Genomic DNA, 18,338 nt, shown 5'->3' on the forward strand with positions numbered 1-18,338 from the left:
TCCGGCGACATTTGAATACCTATTGTTGACTTTCATGGAAGGAGAGCGTAAGATGGAGATGTGCTGGGTCTTGGAAGGGGGGCGTTACCTCATGGAACGGTGTAATGCACCCAGGGCTTCGGATGGAGCGGATTGATGTGCGCGGTTGAGATGGGCCGTAGGACCGCCCGCGCGATGCTACCGACGGGTACCTCGGACTCGGTTCCACACGCTTCAAAGATAAGAAAGCAGCGCAGAGCGGAAAGTAACGAGGAGGACAAAGACGTACATTGCATCATGATAAGGGGCAGAAGATGGGCGTCATCCGGTGATGAGATGACCCAAGGGGAAGGAGCAAGGAAATTCATCGGGAGCCGCCTACACGAGACGAGGCGAGGCGACGTGATGCTTTCGACCCCGGATGCTGCGATGACGGCGGCCTGTGTGAGTTTCTGGGGCCAAGAGGGGCGTAAATCCAGCGGCTCCTGCCATATTTGTACCCGTGCCAAGGTCAGGTGTGTCCGACGACCGGATTTGTGGGCAAAACCAATCCGAAGACCCCCACAGGTGGCGATATGCGATGGCTTGATGCGATATAGCCAGTGGATATGGATAGGGTGGTAGATAGGTTGTAGGGTGATAGGGAAGTTGAAGAGGGGAAGAAGGAGAGAATCGGGTTTCTCGGGGTCGGATACTGAATTAGGAGAGTTCCGGCTATCCGACGTGAAAAAAACAACGTGGTTGTGAGCCGGCTTGCAACCGGGTCTCCGAACTTGGCTCTGGTTCTGAATCGGAGCGTGATTTACCCACGAAACGTTATTCCCTGACATGTATATCGCTAGTGCGGAAGGTCGGAAGGATTCTCTTTCTGTTCTCGCTCCCACCCCGCTAAGCCACACACAACACAACTGCCACCTCACTCCTCCGCGCGACCTCCTTCTCTCGTCGATATCGTTGGTTCCCCGTCAAGTGGGCTCCGTTTGTCTTCGATGCTGGGCGTCATGGTCGCTGACAGACAAACACCAGGGTCCGGAGTCCAAGACGAAAGACCCATTATCAATCCTGGTGAGGGCGGCTCACACGGTGGTGTCCACAGCTTGAACCCGTACCACATCCTCAAAATGGGGCCTGACATCCCTCCAAATCCCGCTCCGACAAAGAGAAAGCGACTACAGGGGGCTTGTGACAACTGTCGGAGGAAGAAAGGTGCGTCCCACCCTCGAATACCCCAAACAACTTTTGAAATGCTAATTTTCTCTCGTGTTTTAGCGCGATGTAAGCTGTTTGTGCTCGTTGGTTACCGCCTTTGTCTCATTGAAGATTCCTAGGCGATTCGTCTGTTATGCCCGACAAAAAATGCACAAACTGTATCGCTCTCGGTTCAGAATGCACGCACCTGTACGCGAACCAGGTCAGTCACCGCTTGGGCCGAGGGAGGCATCCGTACATCCGTATCAACTAACATCCTTCCTTCTTTCAGAAACACGCACAAATACTCAACCGGTATGTCCTCCTCGTCCCCTGTGCGCTGCACAACACTCATCTGGTTGTAGGACGCCACTGAAGACGGCGGTCGAAGGAGCCAGCTCCGGGACACTCGGCGAGTATCGAGATAAGATGAATGGACTCTTGCAGGCTGTGCTCTCCTCCACATACCAAGCCCCATCCCACCCAGCCATCCTCCGCGACACCCTCGTCAGCCTCGCCCGCTACGCCCGTGCCCTCGAAGAAGTCCTACCAGCAGACACATGGGCATCGACACCAGTACCAGCCAAGTACGAACCACCACCACCCATCATCGGCGCCGGGTCACATTCAGCATCAGGATCGAACTTTGGTGAAGGAGAGGATGAATCAGGGTCAGAGCAAGGTGAAGGGGAGGGGGATTCGTTCAGCGAGCACCTGAAGGAGGCGTTCTTCCTCAAGGCCAACCAGTGTGTCTTCACCGGACCCTCCAGCACGTCACACATGCTCGCCACCGCCCTCGAGTTCAGCAAGGACTACAATCGCAGCCCACAATCTACCGATGGTGTCATCGAAAAGTACAAACGGCCCCAGTATTGGAACACCCAACCCGTACGGATCCCTTCCCGCTCTTATCACGCTGGTCACATTCTTATCATTTTTCATAGTGGGATTCTCCGCCCGCACAGTCCCGCCAGCCCTTCACATTCCCTGAAGCCGACCTCATCAATCACCTAGTCGATCTCTACTTCACCAAGGTCCATCTCTTCATGCCCTGCCTCCACCGCCCTACCTTTGAGAATCATGTGAAGACACGCATCCACTACACGAATGCAGAGTTTGGAGCCTGCCTCCTCGCCGTCTGCGCCCTCGGCTCGCGATATTCCGACGATCGAAGAGTCTTTGAAAATGGAACGAGCTCGGAGCTCGGTTGCGGCTACCAGTGGTACCGCCAGGTCGAGAACTTTTTCTCAGTCTCGAAGGCACCATCACTATACACGGTTCAAGCATACTATGTTGGTACCTTTCCCATCTGCCACTGATACCCGCGCTGATGATCCCCCTCCCCCTGGTTTAGCTTGCAGCAATTTATGTCTATTCCACCTCGACCAGCGAGAAGAGCTGGTATTTCCTGGGTATGGCTATTAGGTCAGCCCAGGATTTGGGCCTCCATCGGCCACCAAAGGGCGATAAGCCCAGTGTGCAGAGCGAACTCCGGAATCGACTCTGGTGGGCGCTGATGGTGGCAGAATGTCTCATTTCGGTTACGGCTGGCCGACCTCCTTCGATTCAACCATGGGAGTACGTACCACCGACTTGCTCCAAGGACTATCACCTGAGCCTCACCCGCTGTTCCCTTTCTTTCTTACCAGTTACAATGTGGACCTCCCCGTGGACTGTGATGACGAGTACTGGGAAATGCCGGATCCCACTTTGTCGTTCAAGCAGCCACCTGGGAAGTTTTCGTCTGTGACACACTTTATCAAGATTGTTGAGCTCTTCACGATTCTAAGCTCCATTCAGCGCTCGCAGGTGGGTCTTAGTGTTTTGGAAAGGGAAGGCACGGGAACTGACGAATCTGACAGTACTCTGTCCGTCCGCACGGCAAGGAGGAAGACCGGACACACTCACCAGGCGCGATTGATGTTGCTCTCAGCTCTTGGGAGAAATCGGTGCCCCCATTCCGTAAGGCCACCCCGTACTCTTATTCAGCGCTCATGCTCATTTTCGTTTTGTCTGCAGTTCGGATAGGCACGCCACGGCAGGAACCGAAATTCGTTCATCAATCGATATCGCTATGGATGGGCTACTACTTTGTGCAAATGCTTGCTAATAAGCCATTTGCGTCAAGGAGGAACTTGAGGTCGGCGGCGATGGATACGTGCATACATGCTGCGAGGTTGTGTAGTCATGTTATGGACCACCATATGCAGGATAAAGTGCCGCTTATGCCTGCTGTTCCGGTATGTGCTTCTCTGTTCCCCCTGGCATACAAGCATTCAGTTGGTTTGATGTAGATGTTCTCAATATCCATGGCGGGGTTAATACTCCTTATCGACATTTGGAGAAAGGAGTTGACGGGTCCTGGGTTGGAGAATAGTGAAGAAATCCGGAACATCCATAGATGTATACGGATTCTCAAGAATCATGAATCGAGGAATGCGGCGTTGGGACGGAGAGTGTACGTTCCTTTCCTCTCCTTTAAGGTGTTTTCAGATTCACTGATGAGGGTGTGTGTGTAGGGACCTACTATTGGCGTTGTTGGCGGTTACGAACCTTCCTCTACCTCCTGATTCCATAAGCCACAACGAGCCGATGGCTATCCAGCCCGAGTTTAGGGCGGTGTCATCGACGAGTTCGAGGCCTAGTCTCCCGCCTCCTTCGTCTTCGTCGTCGTCGCAGCCTGTGTATGACGATGTGCCTCCTCCATCTTCGACTCTATCGACACCGTCGGGATCGAGAGAGTGTTGGCTGGATCTCCTGACAGATCCTGATTCTCTACGTACGTCCATCCCACCATCTGCCTTTCCCCAGGCGCATACTGACTCGATCACAAACCACAGGCACACCAGGCGCCTCATCCTCCTCTTCCTCCTCCGGCTACCCATACAAACGCCCTTCCTATGGACGTAGGAACAGCAGTGCGAGCAGCGGCGGGAGCAGTTCGCGCGCGCATGATGAGAGGTCGAGTAGGGTGGACAATAGGTGGCATCCATTCCATCCTAGTTCGAGTTCGAGTGGGAGTGGGAGGGGCCCGTCTGGGTTGAGGCATATGCATATGTACCATGAGGGACCGGTTGGGATGGATGTGGATGAGCCGCATCATGGTGGTGGTGGGCATCTTGGTGGGCATGGCCATAGTCATAGTCATGGGCATCCGCATAGTCACCATTCGCATTCGAGTCATCATGGACATCATCATCTTTCGCCTTCGTTGCATTCGGCGGGGCATCATGGTGGGAGTAGTCTGCATGGACATGGGCATGGACATGGGCCAACGCATAATGGCCCGACGGCCCCTCCTCCGCCGCCGCCGCTTGGACAGAGGGGAAGGTTGATACCTGTTGGACCGACTGTGCATGTTCCGGAGACGAGGGGTGGGTCTGGTGGAGGGAGTGGTGGAGGGAGTGGGAAGAATGGTGCTGGAAGTGCGGGTGGGGGTGGGCCGCCGGTTCCTGGGTATGGGGCTAATGGTGAGTGTTGGTTTTGGTTGTGGTTTTTGGTTTTGCTTCTTTGGGGGCTTTGGGTTTTGGTGTTTTGGTGCTCTGGTTTTGGTGTGGATGGATGGGTTACTGATGATTTTGCGTGGTATAGCTCCTAGACAATCGGATGGATGGAGGAATCCGTATGTGTTTGATGGGACTGCTGCGAGCTGAGGGGTGGGGAAAAGTCCAAGGCATGCATTGGTTTGGCTTGGTTGGTTTGGGTTGTGGTGTGAGGGGTCTCTGTGGTCCGATGGGCAGAGTTAAAAGGCAGTCTGAAGAGGTCGTCTGACGCATGGGTTATGGAGATTCTGTTACGTCCGTCTCTTTTTATGATACTACTATGAACTCTCCTCTTTCCATCTACATCTCTCTCTCTCTCTCACACACACATGTACACATACACCTCTCTTTTTTCAATTTCTCTATTCTGTCCCCTTCCTTTTCTTTTCTTCTCTTCTCATCAAGCTGACGAATGTATGTGATTTACTCTTCTTTTTTTATTCTCTCTGCTGGTGTTGTCGATTCAGAATATTGGGTATAGCTATAGGACTGTTCTGTTTTATACTTCATTCCATGATTCAGTTTTCACAGTTTAGGACTTCCCGTCTGTTTTAGAGTCTTTTTCAAAGTAGTCTAGTGTATTATGGTATAAATAGCTCTGTTTATATGGATACTTCTTTGTTCTTCTGGTGCGAAATTTGGATAGGCCGCTAAAGTCAGATGTTTGGCCTAACTAGCGCGTTTTTGAAATAAGGTGGTGGGCATTGGATGGGAACCCTGACACTACTTAGTGCATGTGCACTCAGGTTCTTCGGGGACGGTTTTGGCTGGTGATGGCACCTTTGGGAGAGTCTGCTGATGCCCCCTTCCGGCGAGTAAGGGTGAGGTTCCTCTGTCCACTGTTACCCGACGTAGACTGTCATAACTCTCGTTGATAAGAAGTTCACCTCGATCCGAGCCCATGTGTTGGATGTGCGTAGTCTGCCTCGACTGTGATTCTGACTATACTTCTGAAAGGAAAAGGCAGCATTCGGTCCCGCGTCCTCGGCTCACAACCGCGCGGTTAAGTCTCTTCTGTCAGTTCCGACGAGCGCAGTGAAGATGCTTCCATGAATTGGAAGCCGTGGACCCGCCTCGGCTGCTAGCGCTGGTAGAATATTCCATTGAATTTCTTAAGCAACCGCTACCCATCGTACTTGGTGATATTAAACGTGGGTCCGAGCATGCGTTGGAGACGTTTAGAAGCATCGAGGGTAGAGCAGAGTTGGTGATGGGATCCAGGACTCGAGAAGATGATGCTATGTTCTTGCCCGATGAGGGAAGGTGATATGTGGTCACTGGTGCCCCGATGGGTCGGAGTAAACCTATCGCGGGAGGTACTACAGCGAGATTATCTACCGCCGGGTGATAACGCTTAACCGCGAACTTTTTTGCTTCCGCTTTGTGATCTCTTTTCCTCTCGCTGCTCACCTCGTTGGTCCCAGGGTTGTGCTGGTTAGTTCGTAATCATGTCTGAAGAAAATGGTGGGTTTTTGGTTTTTGGAGGGCTTGGATGGATGGAGGGGTGTTCTGACGCTTGGATTGGATAGTCTTGATCGGCGTTATTGGTGGTAGTGGATTGTACCAGCTCGACAATCTTACTGTTGTGTACGTCTATGTTGGTATTTTCACCTTGATCTTAGGGCACTGACGGGAGCGCGTAACGATAGGAAGACAGTCAATCCAGAAACAGTACGCCTTTTTCAGCTAACCGCTTTCCTTTCCCGTTTCTCTAACAACGTGCGGTTGACAGCCCTGGGGCTTCCCAAGCTCACCTATTACGATCGCCGCCCTCCCTTCTGGCACCAAAGTCGCATTCCTGGCGCGCCATGGCATCGGGCACGTCATCCCGCCCTCGAGCGTCCCCAGCACCGCCAACATCGCCGCGCTCAAATCTCTCGGCGTCTCCGCCATCCTCTCCTTCAGCGCCGTCGGCTCCCTGCGCGAGGAAATCTCCCCCGGGTCCTTTGCGCTCCCCTCGCAGATCATCGACCGCACCAAAGGAATCCGCGATTCGTCCTTCTTTAATGGCACGAGTATCGTTGCGCATGCGATGTTTGGGGACCCGTTTAGCAACAAGTTGATTAGGTGGTTGGAGCCGAGGGTGAGGAAGGCGTTGGAGAAGGAGGGGAAGGGTAAACTGTTGTTTACGGATAAGACGATTGTGTGTATGGAGGGCCCGCAGTTCTCGACGAGGGCGGAGAGTGTGATGTATAGGCAGTGGGGAGGGGATTTGATTAATATGAGTGTGTTGCCTGAGGCCAAGTTGGCTAGGGAGGCGGAGCTTTCGTGCGTCTATTCTTTTCTATCTTTTATGGATTGGATACTTATTGACTTGGGGATACAGGTATGCTCTTATTGCGATGGCGACCGACTATGACTCGTGGCGCCCCCACTCGGACGCTGTGACCGCGCACGACGTGGTCCAGACCCTGCACGACAACGGTGCTTCAGCCAAACTCGTCCTCTCGACCATCCTCGACGACCTGCACACTACTATTAATACCCATCACCGTGCTCTGACGAACGGGAACTCTCAGGATTTGGAGGCGATCAGGGAAGAGGAGGCGCTCCTCCAGGAGAGGGGATCCATGAAGTTCAGCATCATGCCTGCCTCGCCACAGCAGAAGGCGGAGGATAGGAAGAAGTTGGCGTTCATCCTTCCTGAACATTTCAAAGATGCTGCGTAACTGGGATCCATGGAGGACCTGAGTAAAAATGGACGGGAGAAGAGGATTAACTTGGAAATATTGTACCGATGTATGTTTTATACTCGATTGGACGGGGAACTTGTAACAAAATGATGAATTGGATTTTCTGGAAGTGGCCGTTTACTTCTTTCCTGTCATTGGGGTTGGTGGCGGCAAAAAAGCGCCCATTGGAGAGATGGGAATGAAATACCAAATTCGTACATAGCTAACTCTATCAATTATTTTTTCCGAGAAAATAATCACGAAATTGGAGCGACGCGTCCATCAATCGAGGGTTCGAAGACGCCTTGAACGACGACCACGAACGACGATGAAGGCGACGACGGCTTCAGGATCGAGCTCGACGCCGGCTCACAATGCACCACTACCACCTAGCGCATCTTCAGCAGCGCGATCGTCGCGTATCGCACCACACTCGCATATCAAAGGTCTCGGATTGAATTCAGAAGGGTACGCGACACAGGACACTGCTGGGTTCGTTGGGCAAGCCCAGGCGCGCGAGGTGAGTTACAGGTTAATTATGACATGAATTGCTGATGAACGATCTTGATAGGCCTGTGGAGTTATCGTTGACCTTGTAAAATCGCGCAAGTTCTCTGGTCGGGCGCTCTTGCTCGTCGGTGCACCAGGAACTGGCAAAACCGCCTTGGCTCTGGCCATCTCGCAAGAATTGGGATCCAAGGTGCCCTTCTGCCCGATGGTAGGCTCGGAGGTGTACAGTACCGAAGTCAAGAAGACGGAGGTTCTCGCAGAGGCGTTTAGGCGAGCCATTGGTGAGTCTCGGGGTTCATGATGGCGACTCTTCCATCTATATTCACTAACCCAGGGATAACCAGGTCTGCGAATCAAGGAGACTAAAGATGTCTACGAAGGCGAGGTCACGGAGCTCACACCGACTGAATCTGAAAACCCGTTGAGCGGATACGGCAAGACGGTTTCCCATGTCGTGGTGGGGTTGAAGACGGCCAAGGGCACGAAGCAGCTCCGTCTAGATCCCACAATATACGAGTCGATTCTCAAGGAGAAGATCGTTGTGGGAGACGTGATCTACATCGAGCATAATACTGGAGCTGTGAAGGTGCGTGGGGGTTTTAGACTTCTACACGTGCCTTTTTTTCTAATATATCATCGTTTGTAGCGAGTGGGTCGGTCAGATGCCTACGCTGCGTCGTACGACTTGGAATCAGAAACATACGTACCTCTTCCCAAGGGGGATGTCCACAAAAAGAAAGAGCTTGTTCAGGATGTGACGTTGGGAGATCTGGATGCTGCGAATGCCCGTCCTCAAGGCGGACAGGACATCATGAGCGTCATGGGAAGCCTGGTCAGAAGTGGAAGGACAGAAGTCACCGACAAGCTCAGGAAAGAGGTTAACAAGGTCGTCAAGGGATATGTGGATCAGGGCGTGGCCGAAGTCGTGCCAGGCGTCGTCTTCATTGATGAGGTGGGTGGTTCAAACCTTCCTTGGTTTCGGAACAGCCCATATGACCTATTTTCTTTCGTCAGGTGCACATGCTTGACATTGAGTGTTTTACGTATTTGAATGCGCTGCTAGAATCCCCGATGGCGCCTACCGTTATTCTCGCTACGAATCGAGGCAATTCATTGATTCGGGGTACCACCGACATCATCTCCCCTCACGGGATACCGGTGGACCTCCTCGACCGGTGGGTTCTTGTATACCGCATCACGAAGTTCCCCCTGGTCTAACCTCTGGGATGGATAGATGCATGATCGTCAAAACGGATGCCTACAACACCGAACAGATCGCTAAAGTCATCCAGCTGCGCGCGAATGTGGAAGGTCTGAAGTTGGGTCCTGGTGTTCTCGACCGCCTCGCTGCTGAAGGCGAGAAATCATCTCTACGGTACGTTGCGGAACCTTTTTTATTTTTTGCTGTTTACGGCTCTCTTCGACTTTTTTTCATTTCATTAATCTCGCGACAATTTCGCGTTCTATTTTCTATTTTCGCCGAATGACATGGATGGGTGGATCATAACTGACGCGTGTTTTTTAGGTATGCCCTGCAACTTTTGACTCCCGCTTCAATATTGGCGGGATTGGCAGGAAGGGACCAGATTGAGGTTGAGGATGTTGGGGAGATGGGAGAGCTTTTCTTGGATGCCAAGACGAGTGCTTCGCAGATTAGTGAGGCGGGGTATAGTACCTAGGTGTTTCGTACTTTCCTCGTAATCCTATGTATAGGTGAGCGCTTCTTTCTTCTTTACATCCTCCCGTCTCCCTCGGTTGCTAACCCTCTCCGTTCTCTAGTACCTATATCAATGGTAGACAACACCCCTGTTGATATACTCTGTGATCACCCACGTCCCGCGAAGACCATAACCTTTTTTTCAGGGAGTAGGTTAGGTATGTATTCGTCAGGTGCTAACATCCTGTAGATTCAGATGTGACGTGGAACCGGAGCAAGAGCCCACCTTTGAGGGTGTCACACTTCGCGATGGCACCCGTGTCCCGGGAACCTGTGGTTCGCAACCCTGGAATAGACCTCGATAGGGGATCGTGGTCCCGTGGAGTCGTATTCGTAGTGAGTATTGAGTATTGAATGCGCAGGTGGCGTTGTCGTTGGCTTGTTGGGGATTTATGGATGGCTGCTCATACGGTGGAGGGTGTGCACGGTGTCGATTGGCGGAGGGCTTACCCCAGGTTGTCCCTCATCAGAGTTTTTGGTCGTCTCGTAATGGTCGAGATGACAAGGTTATGGGCGCCCCCTACTGCAGTGGGGCACGAGAACTCACGGCATTATGGGCATCTGATCATTGAACGAAGACCTTATTCCTCGTGTGAGGTCAGAAGGGAGGTCTATGGATCTTGGTATTAAGTATTACTTGCAGCTTGTTTGGAATTCCTTCACCCCAAAGGAAAGGTAAGGCAGGGTAAAGTAAAGGTAAGGCATTCATTCATTCGTTCATTCGAACTTTGTTATGGAACTTTTTTATGGGTAGTATTTCACATTATCACTTTACCCGCTCTTCACACTATTACTAGTACTATTATTCCCATTGCTGCCTTCCATCAGAACAGAAGGGGACTCGGAGTTGCGCACGTCTAAGTGAGTACATACATACGGCGGTTACCGTGGGCTATTATTGATATATCCTTCCAGTATTAGGTCTAAACGACCCAGTAAACCAGGATGCCCCTTGAGATTGAGGACGTCCTCGGGAGTGGTGACGTTGGAAGTGACGAGCGTGTTACAGTGTGCGAAGGGGTGGAGGTTGGAGGTTGGTGTGTTTGACGAACAGGGTACTTGGAAGGGGAATGTTTTGGGCGATGAAGATGCGAGCGAGTGAGGAAGGTGCTTCGTCGACGGTTACTTATTCTTCCAAGTTCGTTTGAATTCAATTCAGTTTTTCTGTTCCTTACTTATTTGGTTCCTTGCTCGGGTGATTTTATGCAGTACCGTATCTCTGGCTTGTTTAAGATCTCCGCCGGTTGGTGGGGATTTCTCCGGCCCTTTGGGTGTTCCCTGTATTGGCAATGGGAAGTCTATCGAGATTGTGACGGGTTATTCTGATTTCCACGGATGTGGTGCACTCACTGGTCAGTCGAGTAGGACTTGCTGACTGTGACCTTCCCCTACTAGGGTTAATTCTTCAAGTTTTCGTCGTGCGACTGGTTACCAAGTATCAGCCGTGGAGATGAGTCGATGGGTTTTTTGGATGGCACGAGTTGTGGTCTCCTGACCCACTTCACTTACTTTAGAGCTTCTTTGAATTTGAATTTGACGTAGACAATGAGTTAATGACTTGACTGACTGACTTCTTCTTGACAATGAAAGACGTGGAGGTGAGTGAGGACTCGGAGTTAGAGCTCGGTTGCCATTTCTCCAAAGGAATCGAGGCCTGGTTCGCGAGAGTACATACTGAAGTATGTAGGTTGGCAACTGCTGGCAATATTACTGCGGGCGAGATGTCAAGCTAATGTCCGATTTTCTGATTCCTTTTCGCTCGGTTATTGAGGACGCGAATGCGAATGCGCGGAGCTCGGGGTGGAGAAATCGAGATTACTCGGGAGGGGCAGGGGCAGGAGTTGTTTGCAGTGATTCGCGGTCGGGGGACAGTGCTATTCAACTCTGGAAGCTTCAACAAGCGAGTAGGAATAGTCAGTACACTTCGTAAGTAAGAACAGAAGGTTGATGATGAATAAAGTGATCTTCTAAGTTCGAATAGGGATCTACTGTATAGACTCAGTAATTTAATGGAGAACGCCGACGCCGCAGCATAAGGCAATTCGCATGGATGAGTAAGTGAGGAAGTTCCAAGCTCTAGTTGCCGATCTTGGCCATCTCAAATTCCAGAGTTGCCGGGGTGAAGTGGCCTCGTGTCTCGTGTGCTTTGAGTCGATGGAAACCCGTTGGTCACGGTGAGCCTCGAACTGTTCTCGTCGCAAGTTCGAAGTTCGAAGGAGAGCGGCGTTCGTGCGTCCAGAGCGAAGAAGAATCGGAGGAGTTTGTCGGAGGAGCTTGTTTGCCACACAGTGCAGGGTGGCAGCTGGGCGAGAATTCGAAGGGGACCCCTTGATGGAGACAGATGTTCGAGCCCAGACACGGACTCTAAGCGCGCCTATCAATTGGGTCAAAGATACGCAAATGGTAGACACCTCTCGGGATATCAAATGACGAGAAGTTCAGTGCGGGGTAAGTCAAAATTAAACAATGTACGTCAACCGTAATGGTTGCCTTGGGAGGCAAGAGAGCGAAGGGGTGAGGTGAACTGGTGAGGTGGCAAGTGCCTACCACTGCACAGTGCATGTCAGCACGCCTCCAGGTCCGAGTGATTCGCTGCGCTTCCAACGGCTCTTGAGTGTTCTAGAGACCCGTAACTGATTGTGTCATCGGTTCTTTCATGGGGTGATCAGGATCTCCCATGGACCTGTTTAGGAGGTGTTGTGGGCAGGTGTAATTGCCGCAGGGTTCGGTTTCGGTATAGTCGTAGCGCATGATCAGACGCCGGACGGACGCATCAGTATGATGCTACTTCGGGGTTGGATCGCTGGTACGCTCTTGCCCTTCTTGTCTTGACATGTTCTTGTTTGGATGAGGGAATTAACTCCAATTGAATGTTCGAAGGCTGCGCCGTCTAGATTGAACCCCGTGTGTATTGGATGTATATAAGGACGCCGACTTTGTTGGATGGATGGCATCACCCACCGAGCTCACCCCTCTCACATTCAACGTCCCTTGATAGCTCGTCTAACGCCTGTTCCTCGTCTTTTAACGAACTCACGACCGACATGAACTCTCTCAAGACCGTGCCTGTGACGTTGGAGGACCGCACGGGGGCGATTACCAACACGGATTTCGACGACATGTACGACCGCGTTTTCTTACACGTAGCGCGGGTCCCTGGGCACAGCACCACCAAAATCTTCGAAATGCAAGTACGGGCTTCTCGACACCGTAATGCGCAGGCAGTACAACGTGCCACGCCGACTGTGTCCCTCGATTTCATGCCCGACGAGTCCCTGGGCACAATCACCTTTTCAAAATACCGCATGTCAGTGCCTATGTCGCAGTACCTCCGGAAACTGTCTTTCTTTGGACCGTAAGTTTGCTTCCTCTCTGTACTCTTCTTGGGTGTGACGTCAAAGCTAATCAACGATGTCTCCTTCATTCTCGTTCGTTGACTCTTTTAGATCACTGTGCCGCAAGTTTGTTGCCTCGGACGGGAGGGAGTATAAATGGAGCTATAGAGCTTTGGATGACCATGAATGGACTGTAAGCCTGTTCCGCTATATTGATAAGTGTTAAGGCAGTGGTACTGATGTCAGCGCCGTTTTCTTTCCTTCTAACCGGATATGTATGTCTAGTGCTCTACTGCTGACTCGAGCAATTACCTTGTTGCGCATTATGACTTGAGGGCACCCAATACGCCTATCTACGATACATCGGGCAACAAGTTGATTATTTATCCGCACTTTGCGCACTTGACTTCCGGTGAGTTTTGGTCTTCGAGTTTGGGTTGCCGGCTTAGTGCTGACGTCGTCTTCTACAGAGCTTGTCGCTAGTCTGCTTATCATGCGACATATTGCGCAGTTCAATCTCTAAGCATCTGGGATTATACCCTCACTCATCGCCTCCTCGTCGCATCCGCATTCGCCATCCTCTCGCATTCACATCCAAAATACCCCCCTGCATGGACTACTTGCTTTCGACATCTTTCTTGGGCATCTCATTGGCACAACGCATCGCTTTCCCTTCGTTTTCTCGCAATCACATTTGTACTTGTACTGTTACCCACATTCGTCCCCCCGACTCGCATCCCTCTTTGCATTACCCCATTCTGTTGGGGCTGTACCATTATTTCGCAAATTATGTATACCGAAAAGTGTAATATTGTAATACGTACTCCTGTACAACACGTAGCTATTCTGGACTCTGAATGACCATCGTTTCGTTCTCCGCGATGATCTCCAGCTGAGCTCTCGTCAGTTTGCCTTCAACAAAATTAGGGGCAAACCCTAACCTAAGTCTTACCCCTGATTTCGGTTCCGTCATTGCTTGTTTCCTGACTTGCACCATCGACGGCGGTGACCAGGTCAGAATGTCTCGGAGATTGAACAAAAGGCAGCAAAGAGAACTTGAAGAGCTTCAGGCTCTTGGAGGATCTCCAGGACTTGATCAGGATGCAGCAGAGTCGGAGGAGGAACCCGTTGCTCGGCCTCAGAAAGCTGCAGCTGGTTTCGCAGCGGTGAGTTGCTTTAAGGCTACAGGTCTGGCAGAAGCTGATGGCTGTGTATAGTTAATGGGCACTGAGGATGACAACGAAAACGAAAGTGAAGACGATGAGCCCAAAGCGAAGGCCAAGAAGGTTGGGAAATTCATCGAGTTCTGTACGGGCATATCTGACCATGTTTTCAGTCGAAGAAGAAGAAAAAGAAGGCGGGAACTCCTGTTGTGGAATCTCCCAAACCAGCCAGTACACCCCCTCCAAAGTCCACACCCACTCCAACCGCCAAAAGCGAAAAGAAGGCGCTTAAGAGGGCGAAACAGAAGGAGAAAAAGGCGGCCGACGATGAATTGGAGCAGGCTTTGAAGGAACTGGCGATCAAGTATGTTCTGGTCATTATAAGAGACTGATAATTACTGACAGGTCCTTAGGTATCCCCCGTCACAAAAGATCAGTCAGAAAACGGCTGGTGGACAAGGTTTCTCAGATCTTATCTCAGTCTCCCCTCAACATCTCGACCCCGATGCCGAAATGCGCAAGTTCTTTGGAAGCAAGGTCGTACAAGCAAACAGGGCTGGATCATCCTCTGGTGCAAGCGCTCAAGCTCGTCGCAAAGCAGCTACTGTGCGGTCCGTTTTGACACGACCTCAACCGACTTGGTGGGCCGCAAAGGCGAGGGAAGGACTGTCCATTCGACCCTTGACGGATGAGGAGGTTCAGGCCAAACTGAAGGGCCAAGAGTGGGAACCTGTGCATGATGATAAGTGGTGGACGGTCGAGTATAGCAAGAGATACAAAGCGTTAACCAAGGTTTTCATGCGGACTGTGGCGTCTGGAGGTGAGTTTGCCCTGCGTCTAATCAGCGGGATAGCTAATAAGCGATAGATCCTCAGGGATTCTGGGACCTTTTGTCGAGATCGCCCTGGCACGCTGATACTCTTCTGCAACTCTCGGAAGTGTACAGACACCGCGAAGGTGCGCTCTCAGAAACCGTTTGGGCCATTTCAAGCTGACAGGAATTCAGAACACGCCCAGGCCGTCGACTTTGTCGATCGAGCCCTCTTCACCTATGAACGTGCTTTCGTTGGTGCCTTCAACTTCACCGTAGGCGCTAATCGCCTCGACTTTGACCGCGTCGAGAACCGCCCCTTCTTCCTCGCCATCCACCGACAGGTCGCGTCAGTCCATATGATTTCTTCGTCACCTCCCTACTGACCCTCTGTCTAGAGACCTGAATCGCAGAGGATGCGTTCGGACAGCCTTGGAGTTTGGGAAACTCCTCTACTCCTTGGACCCATGGGGTGATCCTCACGGGTCCTTGCTTCATTTGGATTATCTTGCCATCAAGGCTGGGATGCATCAGTGGGTGATCGACCTTTGTGACATCTTCACTGCTCGTCGCGAGGAGACGTCGAAGTCGAAGGCGGATGCTCGGATTGATCCCAGTCTCCTTCCTGGGTTTAGCTACGCTCGAGCTTTGGCTCTACGGATAGCTGAGGAATCTGGTCAGGTATGATTAACGCTGGCAGTGCCGCTGATAATTGCTCACATAGAACATGTAGAAGGGCCGTACATCCAGCACGGAAGCTTTGAAATCTGCCATGCAAGACTTCCCATCAGTATTACCTCTTTTGGTGGACAAGCTGGACGCTACTCTTCCCGTCGCCATTCGATCGCATCCAGATTTCAAAATTGAAACAAACGCCGAGTACGAGATGTCTCTGCAATCATGTTTGCCTCTACTAATCTTCCACCAGTCCACTTTCAACCCCTGTTGCTGCTCTTCATCTCCTTTCACACCTCTACGTCCAACGATCCAATACATTATGGAAAGAACATACCGACTGGCTGACCACCACAGCCACCGAAACGTTTGAAAAGCTCCCCTCCCGCCTCCCAGTTACCCCTACCCGCCAGGCCTTCCTCGACCTCTACGAGCACCCCGGTCCTCGCTTCGCAGCATACCGCCACCTTATCGTCCTCGAAAGTGATCATCGAAGTCTATTCCCATTCATCCCTCGAACGGTGCAACAGAATTCGAGGTCGCTGAGCTGCGATCCACTGCCTCCAACGACGGCGGTCAGCTCCTACGATGAGGCGTTCTTCGATGGTGTTGATGATCTACTGTCGTTCAGAACGCGCACACGGAGGGAGAGGGCAATGGATGAGAGGCGCTTGGCGCAGATGATCCCGGATGCTGCATTCCGTCAGCAACTCGAAGTGCGTGACGGTGTCTCTTTGTCATGATACACTCTCATCGTTGTATTCCAGGCATTCTTCAACGGCAACCGTGGCCTTCAAGAACGGTTCCAGGGCGGAATTCTTCAGTTCGCTCAAGCCGTCGCCCAGCTTCCACCAGAAGTGCTTGAGGACATGATGCTAGCTGAAGCCATGGGTGGAGGACCTGGTTTGATGGCTGGGGGTCTTGGAGATGGAGGTGGGATGCCGGGTGGCTTCGATGAGTTGGAAGCTGCGGGGTTGGAGATTGCAGATTTGAACGCGGATGGTGCCCAGCCTCTTGCAGTCCACTTGCAGCAGGTTGAACGAGCCGGTCAGGAAGAGGAGCAGGAGGAAGAGGACTTTGAGGACGATGAAGAGGACGAGGAGGATGACGAGGAGGATTATTCGGTACGCTTTTACCCGCTTTGGTCAGGAGTGGTCAGGAGTGAGCTAACGCCTTTTGGACTTTTGGACAGCCCATGCCGCGTGCGATCAGAAATCTCCTTGGAAGGCTTTGGGGACGAACTGCGACCGCAGAGGATGATTCCTCCGATGATGAGGAAACTGAGCTTCTGGACAACAATGGGGTTGATTAACCCTAGGCACGCCTTCCGTCACCACCGGTGCCTGGATTTGGTTTAGGGTTACGAGGGGTAACAAAGGTAGAAGAATGTAAAGGAATGTATGTAGGGAAACTGTCGAGGTATGTGTGTAATGGTATATGGAAAACGCTGCTCCCCTTTAGTTGGTGGATGTGTTGTGAATGCATGTCTTCATTCCTGGCGATTGGGATAATTGGTCGAGCATACTGCGGACGCTGTCTTCTTGCAGAGGTGGCAATCCTCTCTGGATAGAACTCGATTAATTCCCCGATGCCTTTGTGTGCGAGGTGGGTCTACTAACCATCTCTCTGTGCAGCGCGTTCCCGTAGGAATAAATCATGGACACCACTTCGAGCTTTGCGGTGTTCCTGTATTCTTCGACGTCGATGTTAGCCTTTCTCAATTCTTCAGCCCCGTTGTCGACCTCTGATAAGCGCCAGCTACATACACCGTTTCAAAGAACAATCAGCCCATCGGACTTCATCTCGACCTGTTGCCATTTCAAAAGAGAATCTCACTGATAAAATGCGCAAATTGAAGTCCTAATGTCTTCTTTGAACTTGGTCTGCATCTCGTCGGCCACGATGTCGCATACGCTATGTGGGAACGGGGCGGCTTCATCTCCATTCAGACTTGCGTATTTCTCAGCTTTGGACAAGAGCTTGCCCATGATGTCTCCTTGGTTGTTGTTGTGCATTTTGTTGCATTCGAGAGCGCGCTGGGTGCTGTCGTACCAGGTTTTGAGAGATGGATCTGACATTGCGGGAGGCTTGGATGCGGAGGTGAAGTTGCGAGACAAGGGAGGACAGTTGTGTGCGGGGATGTAGAATTCGAATCTGCGCCACGGAGACGCGGTTTGATGTAGTGGAGGTATGGAGAGGAACAACGGATGCCACTTGTCGTCAGGGTGTCAGGATGGAAGCGCTACGAAATCGTGTGGTAAAACGACATACCTACCGCCTTTCGAAATGAGAAATAAAAGCAAAACCTAAATATCGCGAAGAAGAGTGGTGGGCTCAAGGTAGAGTGGCACCGGACAGAATTGTCTGTGAATATCCTTTATATCTATTTACATTTCCACGAATGTACCTGATTCCGGAAGTCTGCGAATAAAGGAAGAGCGCACACTGTGAAGTCACTTCCTCTTTTGTAGTAGCGCTATTCTTACCATTCTCGAGGTACATACCAGTGGACACAATAGAACTGAGTTCGAATTCAAAGCATGTGCGAGTGGCATGTTTCTGGAAATCGGCCAGATAGCAGAAATATGTGGGATATAGGCACTAAGCGCCCACATCGCGGTGTGTTGGGATTGGTCTTAGTTTGCGTCTTCGAAGTTCGCGGTGCTGGTTATGGATATGTTTGGGGGACGAACAGGCCAGTGTTCTGCTAGTGTTCTGCTTAAGTTGGTGCTAAGCCCGTAAGCAG

General features: G+C 51.5%; 6 protein-coding genes across 6 annotated transcripts; 5 read left to right on the forward strand and 1 right to left on the reverse strand.

Annotated features, from left to right (window-relative positions):
- Positions 1-980: 980 nt before the first annotated feature.
- Positions 981-4,820, forward strand: CC1G_06668 (hypothetical protein; the record flags this gene model as incomplete). Its single annotated transcript, XM_001839403.2, has 14 exons — positions 981-1,185; positions 1,249-1,254; positions 1,308-1,390; positions 1,460-1,482; positions 1,533-2,055; positions 2,112-2,459; positions 2,522-2,745; positions 2,817-2,976; positions 3,030-3,129; positions 3,187-3,407; positions 3,462-3,625; positions 3,687-3,946; positions 4,008-4,637; positions 4,759-4,820. 14 exons carry the CDS (start codon positions 981-983, stop codon positions 4,818-4,820), a joined length of 3,009 nt encoding a protein of 1,002 aa, XP_001839455.2.
- A 1,248-nt stretch (positions 4,821-6,068) lies between these two features.
- Positions 6,069-7,378, forward strand: CC1G_06667 (purine-nucleoside phosphorylase; the record flags this gene model as incomplete). Its single annotated transcript, XM_001839402.2, has 5 exons — positions 6,069-6,173; positions 6,239-6,296; positions 6,359-6,380; positions 6,442-6,977; positions 7,036-7,378. Exons 1-5 carry the CDS (start codon positions 6,158-6,160, stop codon positions 7,376-7,378), a joined length of 975 nt encoding a protein of 324 aa, XP_001839454.1. The 5' UTR covers positions 6,069-6,157.
- A 331-nt stretch (positions 7,379-7,709) lies between these two features.
- On the forward strand, positions 7,710-9,570 carry CC1G_06666 (RuvB-like helicase 1; the record flags this gene model as incomplete). Its single annotated transcript, XM_001839401.1, has 7 exons — positions 7,710-7,901; positions 7,953-8,172; positions 8,236-8,477; positions 8,538-8,843; positions 8,906-9,066; positions 9,126-9,266; positions 9,417-9,570. 7 exons carry the CDS (start codon positions 7,710-7,712, stop codon positions 9,568-9,570), a joined length of 1,416 nt encoding a protein of 471 aa, XP_001839453.1.
- A 3,082-nt stretch (positions 9,571-12,652) lies between these two features.
- Positions 12,653-13,466, forward strand: CC1G_06664 (hypothetical protein; the record flags this gene model as incomplete). The annotated part of the gene is made up of 4 exons (XM_001839399.1): positions 12,653-12,963; positions 13,055-13,136; positions 13,229-13,355; positions 13,414-13,466. The coding sequence occupies 4 exons, from the start codon at positions 12,653-12,655 to the stop codon at positions 13,464-13,466; spliced, it is 573 nt and encodes a 190-aa protein (XP_001839451.1).
- Positions 13,467-13,962: 496 nt separating this feature from the next.
- Positions 13,963-16,904, forward strand: CC1G_06663 (cytoplasmic protein; the record flags this gene model as incomplete). Its single annotated transcript, XM_001839398.2, has 10 exons — positions 13,963-14,109; positions 14,161-14,229; positions 14,280-14,470; positions 14,520-14,926; positions 15,113-15,266; positions 15,316-15,598; positions 15,651-15,796; positions 15,846-16,308; positions 16,360-16,716; positions 16,785-16,904. The coding sequence occupies 10 exons, from the start codon at positions 13,963-13,965 to the stop codon at positions 16,902-16,904; spliced, it is 2,337 nt and encodes a 778-aa protein (XP_001839450.2).
- Positions 16,905-17,049: 145 nt separating this feature from the next.
- CC1G_14541 (hypothetical protein) lies at positions 17,050-17,670 on the reverse strand (the record flags this gene model as incomplete). Its single annotated transcript, XM_002911063.1, has 3 exons — positions 17,050-17,154; positions 17,212-17,350; positions 17,429-17,670. The coding sequence occupies 3 exons, from the start codon at positions 17,668-17,670 to the stop codon at positions 17,050-17,052; spliced, it is 486 nt and encodes a 161-aa protein (XP_002911109.1).
- Between the last annotated feature and the right edge of the window lie 668 nt (positions 17,671-18,338).

This window comes from Coprinopsis cinerea (assembly GCF_000182895.1).
Source record: "Coprinopsis cinerea okayama7#130 chromosome 5 map unlocalized cont3.5, whole genome shotgun sequence".
In the NCBI taxonomy this organism is placed as follows: Eukaryota; Fungi; Basidiomycota; class Agaricomycetes; order Agaricales; family Psathyrellaceae; genus Coprinopsis; species Coprinopsis cinerea.